Raw genomic sequence first — 10,564 nt, forward strand, 5'->3', positions numbered from 1 at the left:
TTTAGTGTCTCTCTCTCTTTGAAACTAATTAAAATATATGACAAACACCCGCCGTTTTCTTTTTTATCTTGCAACGATTTCACTCGTTAGAATTAATTTCAATAAATATACGAATAAGGTTTTTATTTTGCTTATTCCATTAATATCGATTCAATATGCTCAGTTGCGGTGATATAAAGCGGATTAGAGTCTGGGATTTGAAATATCGCAATTTTATCAGACAATACCAACTCGTCGCAAATAACAAAATAAATTGAATAAAATTACTCACCGAACATTGCATCGCAGTAAAACTCCCTCCATCAACTGCTCCATCGGCGTCAATTTCTGCTTGAAATGCTTTAACCTCAAGTCCATCAAGCCACGTAGATGCGAACGAAAACCGCGTTTAATTGCAATCGTGTACATGAGCGGACTCTCTCGTACTCGTCGTATTGTTTTCAGCATGTTTGAGGTTAACGGTCTGCAATAACAATCAATATGTAATTAGTCATCCAGGTTTCACGTGTTTTTTTGAAATGGTTTTTTAATGAGCAAAATTACTTTTTTTATTTCAATATATATATACCGCATCTTAAAAAATATATTATTATCAATTTCATATACATTAACACAATTCTACAATTCTACAATTCAAAATTATATTGTAAAATATTATATAATATTATTATATTTTATCAGTGAAACAATAATTAATTGTTATATGTTATGAATGGTTTATTTATCGATTATATGTTATCAATGAAACATGTTCACAATCAATACAACAGGTATTATTACAAGAATCATGGCAAGGATTACCCCGATTGACATCACCGACCTCGGCATAACCCCGAGACTAAACCATACCATCATGTGACCGAGAAAATGCGGTTAATTACGCGCACACCAATTAACGCGCTGTAATGATCGTCCATGTTATTACACTGTTGTTCATTTTCGACTAATAACGCTGGATCGTTTAATTTTGAATTGGCGGCTACATTTTGCATTTCTACTGAAATATCACACACTAACGGCTAATTAGTATCACTTACCTTAATTAATTTGCCATAACGATCAACCATTCATCCTCTCCGTCCGCTTTACGATCGACGTGAATTATGCGAAAACGCGATCACACTTGTCAATTGATAAGCTACAATCTGATATCTGATACACATTGCATAATTGATTTCGATTTCATCGCTTTGCAACTGATAGGCTGTGTAACAATGCTTGGCATCCGAGAATCCTGTGAAAATGAACAACAAATTTGCGATCACGTGGTTAACTATGATTGCGTTCTCTAATTGATATGTTACAACGATACTTCACGTCGTACGCAACATTTTCGATATCAATTCGAATACGAAACTCACTTTTGTCGAATAAAAAGCGTGAATAACATGGAACAATTTTGCGACAGTTGTCTCCCGATGCGACAACTGTGAGAAGTACAACATGAAGCGCGTTTGCAGGTTAGTCGCATTCGCGGCAATTTGCTTGTTACCAACTGAACATTTGGAATAAGTGGTGAAAATAGTTATGGTCAATAATGAGTATTTACCTTAATTAATTTGCTGCGGCCATCGACTGTTTCCACACGCTATTTTCGATGCGCTTTGCGGGCTATGTAAATTACGCGATCAACTTCGATTCGATTGGATCGCAATAGATAGGCTATGTAACGATGCGTAACATTCAAGAATCGTGCTCGGATGAACGACAAACTTACGATCGCGATATCATGGTTAATTGTATTCTTGCAAACTAATTAACACTTTACAATTATGTCTGACATCGTATGCGACATTATCAATACTGTCTTGCGCGCGAAACAAACTTTCATCGAGGAAGAACGCGAAACGATTTTACGGCGATTGTTTCTTGACGCGGGAACGGTGCGAAGTATAAAACGCGTCTAAAAAAACGGTTGATTGGACTCGCGACAAATTCACTTGTTGCCAACTGAACATCTGAAAAAATAGTAGAAATAGTTATGTCAATAGCTAATGAATATCAATTTACTTTAATTAATTTGCTGTAGCCGTCGACTGTTTATTTACTCGCTGTTTTCGATGCGCTTTGCAAGCTACGTAAATTACACGATTGACTTTGATTCGATTGCATCGCAATAGGTAGGCTATGTAACGATGCGCGGCGAATCGTGTGATAAAACTTGCGATCGAGATACGATGGTTAATCGTAGTTCTGTACGTTAATTAATATACTATAATGACGTCTGACATTGTACACGACATTTTCGATATCGCCTTATACGCAAAATACACTTTCATCGAGTAAAAAACGCGAATAATACGAAATATTTTACGGCGGTTATTTCTCGATGCAAAGCTGCGCGAAGTGTGAGACGCATCCGTTGGTGGTACGCTTGAGATAAATTTGCTTGTGGCAAAACGACTATTTTGAATAAATGGCAAAAGTGATTAAAGCGAATACGTCTAATAGCGTGTTTCGGATATGAAATTGCTGAAGTTATTCCAAGTTGAATAATAATGTGAATTTGAGATGTAAATTGCCATAATTTGTAGTTTTTGTTGATATATAATTCATAAAAACATACATACCCAGCATGCGGCACGTTGCTATTATTTGCACTACTGCGCACGCGTAGAAATAGTCTCTCCATCTGTGATGATCTGTTAACACTATAAAGCAGCGTCACTGTGAGCGCCGTGCTGCATGCGCAACAAAAATCTATATTAAAATGGAGGAAAAGACTCAGGTCGCGGAACGAGAAACTAAGAAGGATGAAGCCCACGAAAAGGATGCGCGGAATAAAAGGTATGCAATGCACATTTTATTTTTGCAGAAAGTCACAAATTTGCCTTCGACGCGGTTACCAAAATTGCCCTACACTTCATTCCCTCATCTTAACCTATATTTGTTTGACGGATACCCGGTGGACGATCAGTGGACACGTCTCAGCATAATTATTGATGCATTTTCGTATCGCCGCAGCGAAATTCGATTGCGGTTTAACATAGAATGAAAGCATCCTCGAATCTTTTGTAAAATTCTATTCGGAGCTATTTTCTCGCTTGCAAAACATGCTAGATAATCTCACAATCACGTCGTTTTAATTCAATATAATTTATTTTATTAAGAAATATTTAATCAGTGTACTGAAAATTCTAGCTTTGCACTTTTTGATTATTGTTTGTATGCATATAAATAAAGTCAAATTTTTATGTATTTGCTATGTCATGATTACTCATTATATATTCAGGTCTGTGTTTCTTACAGTATATGTAGAGTCATAATTGTGTGATGATTATTGAACATGTCTTTCAGCTATGTTTAGCACTGAATATTTATACTATTTGGAATTATATATGATTAGATATGTTAAGAAAACATGGTTTTTATTATTTTATCCTAGCTCCAAGAAGAGAGAAGCTCGGAAGAAAAAGAAAGAGGCGGTGCATGCAGCCAGTGAAAATCACAACAATAATAGGGAAGAGAAAGAGATGCCTAGCGCGTGCAATATCTCTATAAAGGATATCCAGATGGCGATGGAAGTATTTAACATGCAACAAAAACCTGCCAAAACTCAAGAGGAAGCCTTGCAAAAGCCTTATCAATTTTGGAGCACACAGCCAGTACCAAAAATGGGTAAATAATTAAATCAAGGATTTATTTTATTTTATTCAATTTATTAACATTTCTTTAAAAACGTTTTTGTTACTGATTTACAGATGAGAAAATTGTGCGCAATGAGCCAATTGAACCTGATAAAACATCTGTTAGGGCAGAACCGTATTCACTACCTGCTGATTTTCAATGGGATACTTTGAATTTGGATGATCCTCTGGTCTTATCTGAACTATACACACTACTCTCGGAGAATTATGTCGAAGATGATGATGCAATGTTCAGATTTGATTATCCTCCTACCTTTTTGAAATGGGCTCTTCAACCTCCTGGCTGGTGCAAAGAGTGGCATTGCGGCGTACGAGTGAGCAAGAGCGGACGTCTAGTCGGTTTTATTTCCGCTATTCCAGCCACACTACGCGTCTACAATCAGTAAGTTTCTGTACACTGTTTCCTATTTTTCTTAATGTAATGTAAAAAATATTTTTAGTTCTCAGAAAATGGTGGAGATCAACTTCTTGTGCGTTCACAAAAAACTAAGATCAAAAAGAGTTGCACCTGTGTTGATACGCGAAATTACGAGGAGAGTGAATTTAAAGGGTATCTTTCAGGCTGTATACACTGCCGGTGTTGTTTTACCAAAACCAATTGCAACATGCAGGTTTGTGTACAAAACGCTTAAAATTCCATTCTATTTGGCTTACAAGTAAATTAACCAGCATTGTCTATGTATTAGATACTGGCATCGATCTCTCAACCCAAAAAAGTTGATTGATATCAAATTCTCTCATCTTACTCGCAATATGACGATGCAGAGGACTCTAAAGCTATACAAACTGCCAGAGAATACAAAAGTACCCGGCTTTAGAAAGCTGGTTTACACAGACATACCGCAAGCGCATAAAATATTAACAGAAGTAAGTATAAAGGTGAAAATTGTTGGTATATATTTTATATCATCGATATTATATCGTTATTAATTTTTATTCGTTTTGTAGTATTTGGAGAAGTTTGATCTTGCTCCGATGTTCTCGGTCGAAGAGTTCGAACATTGGTTCCTACCACAATCTGGTATTATTAATAGTTTTGTGGTAGAGAAGGAAGGAAAGATCACCGATATGGTGAGTTACTACACTTTGCCCAGCTCCATCATGCATCATCAGACACACAAGACTCTCAAAGCCGCATACAGTTTCTACAACGTGTCTACCGTGACGCCGTGGCTTGAGCTGATGATGGATGCTTTAATATCTGCTCGTGACGTAAGTTTATTTCGCGTATTTATAGCGCAAACTTTTTGAATACACACAATCAGCTGTCAAATATACAATCTTTATTCTCACAGTTGGGTTTTGATGTGTTCAACGCGCTGGATCTCATGGATAATAAGGAATTTTTAGAGCCGCTTAAATTCGGTATCGGTGACGGAAATCTGCAGTACTACTTGTACAACTGGCGTTGTCCCAGTATGACACCTGGCAAGATCGGTCTCGTGCTCCAGTAGACTTCTAGCTCGGCAAGTCGCTGCCTAGACAGAAACTCTTTCGCGTGTGTTCTCGCAAAAGAAAGAGATAGCGATTGAATGCGAGCGAACATGGAGCACACACAGCAATAGGAAAAAAGATGAAGGTAACGATGCCAGACGAGGATGAATGCGACCTTGACTTTTCTTACTAGCGACTGGTATATAACGCAAAGCGGATAACTCGCTTTCTCGAAAGTCACTCTTGTCCTCGTCGTTGGCTTCGAAAAATACTATTCTAGGCTGAGATACGCGCGATCGGGACTATTATGGAAATTGTGTATTGTATATATACGTATCTGTGTGACTCGAGCAATGTAGATAAGCGATCATGCGACTAATAGTGATTACGTGCGAATCAGGAACGTAATTACCCGAAGAGAATTTCCGATTTTCAATAATATAAGCCTCTTAGACGCCAAGTAACTTTACCCACTTTTCCTTTACAATATCTCGATTAATTAGATGACAACGTATGCCGAGGTGTGAGAGGCAGACGAGTCAAAAATAAAATGAAGTTTATCGAGAATGATCTATTTTTACTCACCATTTTTTTTTATTCCTAATTATCTCTTTTCCAATTTCACACATCCCCACTCGCATTTAAATAATTTATGTTCATGATAAACATTTTTTATGCTATTACTAGCAACCTATATAGCGACTGTAGAACTTGTTGTTAGTTATGTAACTTAAGATTTGTTTCCAGTTCCGATTAGATATGCAAGACTCAAAGCACGTTGAAAGAAACCAGTCAAGCAAGCAATATTCAGAAGAAAAACACTTATTTGATTGCGGTTTGTCCTCGTTTAAGAAAATAAATAGCTTTGATAAAAAGAACGGAAAAGTTATGTACAAGTTTTTTTTTTTTTTTTTTTTTACTATACTGTATAGTTTTAATTAAAAGAATGAAATATTAGCTGATTACTTTGTAAAGATTTTGGCACAGATTTGTATAATCATATCACAGGTAATCGTAATATAAATATAGTTTCTATTTACGTAGTGACAAAGAATATAATATATAAAAAGTTGATTTTCTTGTTGCATATCCCAAGGCAGGATGATCGTGCAACGATATTCTTGTCATTCTTGTCATTCTTGTCATTGCGAGCAAACGTCGCTTTGTAACGTGGAGCACGGCCGACGCGCAAGGTCTCTCCGAAGATAAGAGAGAATACCCATGATGTACCCGTAGCGATTATGTTAAAATTTACATTTTGCTTTTAGATAGGGGAGTAACGACCAACCTTCGACAAAGTTTGTAGACTTGTACGTGTGAACGATCAATCAATGCCAGTAAAAACAAACAGGAAAGCATGGTTCCTATTCCGCCTTGAGCGAACGTACAAGCGATCGATTTAACGATATCGCTAATGATCAGTAATTAATATGAGTCACACGTCGATTATATAGCCGCTTTTTCTGATGGTACAAATTTGTACCATTAAGCATATTCAAATCCCTAGTGAAATCAATACAAATGTTATTGTAATGTCGATTCCCTCGTAATGTAATGGGGGGGCTAGTCGGGTAAACTGAGTCAGGGATACAATAAATGAGGGCCTGGTGTAATACCTATGAACGTGACCTGTTTTCCGTACGAGAAAATTAATGTACAAGGTAATCGATTTAACAAAAACTTTGTACCTTGTCGATATTATGTTAGATGCTATGTAATAAAAATAACACTTACGTACGACAATACTTATTCACGAATATTTATCGATTTAATCAATTAAGCTGTACTTTTACAATTTTTATATACATTAAATTTTTATTGCTTTGCGAAGAAATAATATCTCAGAGATAAAAAAAATTTGATAACATTAAAATGTGAAAAGGAAAATAAATGTAAAATGCATAAATTTTGTCAATTACCTGGGAAATATTTTTAAAAAAATTTCTTTGACACACGAATAGTGTGTCAATATAATAAGAATATTTCATTGTTATATAATTCATTGTTATATAATTTCTTATAATTAGTGAAAAGTTTCAAAAGCGTGTCTCTCGGTATGTATAATATAATGAGATGACATAGTTTTCACTCTATTATAATAATTTTACAATAAAATGTTTTCCTCCACTGCAATAAATTCGAATAAATTCCTCTGAATTGCGAGCAGCCGTCTGATTATAGTACTTGTTAACTACTTATTAACTCTGATCGCTTTAAAGTGCTAGATAGTGTTTCTTCATAATGAAAGAAAGAGCAGGAGAATGCATTTCTTTCACCAGCACATTGTGTTTCATCATCTAGGAAGCTTCTGACTAGACACGCTTGTATTGATCTCGCGCTACATTTAATAACATTGTCGTTAAGTGTCCATTGAGGCGCCAGTATGACTCGCTCACACGCGTTCTTTGTGCCGCGGCATAATAAACAAGAAAAGCGAAAAAAAGGTAAAGAGGAACAATGTGCAAAAGGCGGAAACGTCGAATCATCGAACTATACCCGGAGCCCTGATAACATTGCGAGGCGTGGACGAGTAGGATGAGTAGGTGGGGAAGACATGAGACATACGATATGGAATAAATACTGGCCTGAAATCGAGCGGAATTCAGTCGCACACTTAGCGTACTAACGTTGTTAGCGTCCGGTCATCGTGGGGGGTTCTCGTTCTCGCACGGATCTTCATTACTTGGCACCACCTCACCAATTGATTAATTAGTGGCGCCTAGATACCGCGGGACTCCCAAGACGTTCGACTGTCAGTTTGTAATTCATCACGCCTCGTCATCACTGGAGTCTGTAAAATTGCTGCAAAACTTCGTATCCAAATCACGATGCTAGCGATTCGATTTTCGCTGATCGTTGCCTTTACGGTAGCCGCCAATCCTGACGGGTATTTTGTTTGTAAAATATTATATTCTTCAATCCTTTCAAAATTGCAAGATTTGTTTGAAGAAAAAGAATTTATTTTTTCTAAGCAAGGACTTATCATTCTTCTCGAATATATGTTAAATGTATAATTAAACGTCGTTTAACTTTATCAGTTAAGTTAAGCAATTTGTCGTTCTTCTTTTATATCTATATAGATATGAATTTTGTGTCAACTTTTAAATATTTTGCATTGTGTTTAGACATTTGTTTAATTTTGCACTTCTGCAAAGAAAAGTTATATAAATTTTCGAAATTTATTGATTTATTAGGTACTTATACTTTTAAAAATTGCAAATGTTATTAATGAAATTACGAATTTTTTTTATCGAAACTGTCAGCAATATTAGTGAAAATTATTTATTATATGAAATGCAAAATTATAAATACATAGATTTCAGATTGACTGCTAACTAGTTCTTTGATATGAGAATTGCTAATCTAGTCTTAGTTCCATAAACATTAAATGTTTGAATCCGGTGGCCCGAAAATATCTTATCTAACGAGTGTCATTGCCCACACTCAAGTCACCTCGTGTTTTTGCTCAGCTTAAGCACAACGACCCCCGAAGATAGACGGGCGGGCAGTTCACAATTTGACGTTTACTGGAACGTGCCCAGCTTTATGTGCCACAAATATGACGTGAAATTCGAGGATCTCAAGGATTTTGGGATTCGTCAAAATGTTGAAGACAAATTCCGCGGTGAAGAGATCGCGATTCTTTATGATCCTGGAATGTTTCCAGCATTGTTGACCGATAAAAATGGTAAATCGAAAACATTTTGTTCTGAAATAAAAATGTAAAAAAATGTGTTATCCAAAAATTTTGTATACGTTCTAATTTTAGATGTAATCTTTTCAACGTTCTTTAAATAATTTTTGCTCTTACTTTTGTCATCGATCTAAGCAATTTGAATCTTCCAGGAGTTGTAATAAAGAGAAACGGTGGTGTTCCCCAAGAGGGTGACTTAAAAACACACCTCGAGGTATTTCGGAAGCACTTAGTCAAGCAAATCCCCGACGAGTCGTTCAGCGGCGTGGGCGTGATAGACTTCGAGAGCTGGCGGCCGATCTTCCGACAGAATTGGGCCTCCCTCGAACCTTACAAAACTCTGTCCATAAAATTGGAACGTGAAAGGCATCTCTTTTGGAGCGAGGCGGCCATCAAAAAAGAAGCAAAGCGTCGCTTCGAAAAGTATGGAAGAATATTCATGGAGGAGACTTTGAAGATGGCGAAGAAACTTCGATCTAAGGGGGCCTGGGGCTACTACGGCTATCCGCATTGCTTTAATCAGACGCCTAACCAACCCACCGCGCACTGCAATCGTGCTGTATTATTGGAGAACGACGAGTGAGTAATATATCCGACAAATCGATACTCGGCATCTGATAGCGCGCGTATAATTTTGTAACGTACATGTAGTAAACGCGTCATTGCGCTTCACGTGGAATATATACCGATGTCGAGATAATCTCTCGGTATTCGTAGATTAGCATTGGAATCGCGTGTCGTCAGTTGTAAAATTTACGAGCGTATTGTTTAATCCGCCGATTGATTTATGCGGCGATGACGTCACCTCGAATGAAAGACAATCACATATCAAGATTATTGTACCGTTTATACTGAAATGGGTCACTGTCGAGGACGGCAGGGCACTAAAAACTGGAGCAACTTTGCAGGTTTCACGCCCGGCGTGTTATCTAATCGCGCGAAGTGATAAAGAAGCCGCCGGGCATTTGGTAACGCGATAATCACCGGCAATAATTTTCACAGAACATCTTGGCTCTTCGCGCTCGAGGACGTCCACTTGCCTTCCGTGTACTTGAGGCAGGGAATCAAAGAGGGGGATCGGCCGGGCTTCGTAAAGGGCAGGGTGTCAGAGGCATTGCGATTAGCGGCAAAGACCTCGCGCCGACAACAGGTCCTTCCCTACCACTGGTTCAAGTATCAGGATAACAGGAATAAGTTTCTGACTAAGGTAAAGTTCTTCCGAGCTTATCGAAACGTTTGCAGACATCGAAAGGTGCGTCGGCAGAGATATTGATATCAATTGCGGGGGATTTCTCTGAGCAGAAAGACGCGGAGAACACAATTAACACAATCTCTAATCTCGGCGCGGACGGTCTCATCATTTGGGGCAGCTCCGAGGACACGGACACGGAGCAAAAGTGCAAGGACTTGCAGCAATACGTGAGGGAGATCCTAGGACCGGCGATAAAGCGTATAAAATAACGCGTAAAATAACGTCGAGCTATCGTTTAGTACAAATAGTATTTTTTAATTAATTTTTTTTTAATTTGTAATTTAACTTCTTAGTTTCCACACGATTGGAATTTACATGACGAGTGGCACTCTTACGATTCTGACGTTCTTATTGTACTCGACATCGTTTGATATATTCATAAGTTTATTTTAACTTTTGTAAATTTAGATAAATGTAGGAAAAAATACCCACTGAAAAAAAGTTATGAATTTCAAGGAGGAGCCGTATAGATATCGAGAGAGAAAGAGAGGGAAAAGGTCGCGCCGCCAGTCCTGCCGAAGCCCGAATTCTTAGCGG

General features: G+C 37.5%; 3 protein-coding genes across 5 annotated transcripts in view; 2 read left to right on the forward strand and 1 right to left on the reverse strand.

Moving 5' to 3' along the window:
• LOC105669718 (uncharacterized) overlaps nucleotides 1-2,539 on the reverse strand; it is a 36,186-nt gene extending 33,647 nt beyond the window's left edge. Inside the window, exons 1-2 of one of the 3 annotated variants that reach the window (XR_010889212.1) lie at nucleotides 1,550-2,539; nucleotides 272-1,234 (exon numbers count right to left, since the gene is read on the reverse strand). Coding sequence is in view for 1 of the 3 variants with exons in the window: in XM_067351653.1 (XP_067207754.1) it covers nucleotides 272-447 (176 nt within the window). In the remaining 2 variants the exon portion in view is untranslated. Of the gene's footprint in view, nucleotides 1-271 lie in introns of all 3 variants that reach the window. The other 2 variants (XR_010889211.1, XM_067351653.1) reach the window with 2 other exon arrangements.
• Nucleotides 2,540-2,628: 89 nt separating this feature from the next.
• Nucleotides 2,629-5,648, forward strand: Nmt (N-myristoyl transferase). The gene is made up of 7 exons (XM_012363088.2): nucleotides 2,629-2,787; nucleotides 3,386-3,618; nucleotides 3,702-4,029; nucleotides 4,088-4,258; nucleotides 4,334-4,514; nucleotides 4,596-4,859; nucleotides 4,943-5,648. Exons 1-7 carry the CDS (start codon nucleotides 2,711-2,713, stop codon nucleotides 5,099-5,101), a joined length of 1,413 nt encoding a protein of 470 aa, XP_012218511.1. The 5' UTR covers nucleotides 2,629-2,710; the 3' UTR covers nucleotides 5,102-5,648.
• A 141-nt stretch (nucleotides 5,649-5,789) lies between these two features.
• LOC105669752 (hyaluronidase-like) lies at nucleotides 5,790-10,482 on the forward strand. Its single transcript, XM_012362859.2, has 5 exons — nucleotides 5,790-7,968; nucleotides 8,552-8,769; nucleotides 8,928-9,354; nucleotides 9,778-9,982; nucleotides 10,078-10,482. Exons 1-5 carry the CDS (start codon nucleotides 7,910-7,912, stop codon nucleotides 10,234-10,236), a joined length of 1,068 nt encoding a protein of 355 aa, XP_012218282.1. The 5' UTR covers nucleotides 5,790-7,909; the 3' UTR covers nucleotides 10,237-10,482.
• The last annotated feature ends 82 nt before the right edge of the window (nucleotides 10,483-10,564 follow it).

Source organism: Linepithema humile, chromosome 3 (genome assembly GCF_040581485.1).
Source record: "Linepithema humile isolate Giens D197 chromosome 3, Lhum_UNIL_v1.0, whole genome shotgun sequence".
Classification (NCBI taxonomy): Eukaryota; Metazoa; Arthropoda; class Insecta; order Hymenoptera; family Formicidae; genus Linepithema; species Linepithema humile.

What these genes read in the sequence shown, in the direction of transcription:
- Nmt (XM_012363088.2), top strand. Translation starts at nt 2,711, where the DNA reads ATGGAGGAAAAGACTCAGGTCGCGGAACGAGAAACTAAGAAGGATGAA. An exon ending in ACACTACGCGTCTACAATCA is followed by an intron (nt 4,030 to 4,087) that starts GTAAGTTTCTGT and finishes AAATATTTTTAG; the next exon opens with TTCTCAGAAAATGGTGGAGA. An exon ending in CGCATAAAATATTAACAGAA is followed by an intron (nt 4,515 to 4,595) that starts GTAAGTATAAAG and finishes TTCGTTTTGTAG; the next exon opens with TATTTGGAGAAGTTTGATCT.
- LOC105669752 (XM_012362859.2), top strand. Translation starts at nt 7,910, where the DNA reads ATGCTAGCGATTCGATTTTCGCTGATCGTTGCCTTTACGGTAGCCGCC. An exon ending in ATTGTTGACCGATAAAAATG is followed by an intron (nt 8,770 to 8,927) that starts GTAAATCGAAAA and finishes TGAATCTTCCAG; the next exon opens with GAGTTGTAATAAAGAGAAAC. An exon ending in GTATTATTGGAGAACGACGA is followed by an intron (nt 9,355 to 9,777) that starts GTGAGTAATATA and finishes TAATTTTCACAG; the next exon opens with AACATCTTGGCTCTTCGCGC.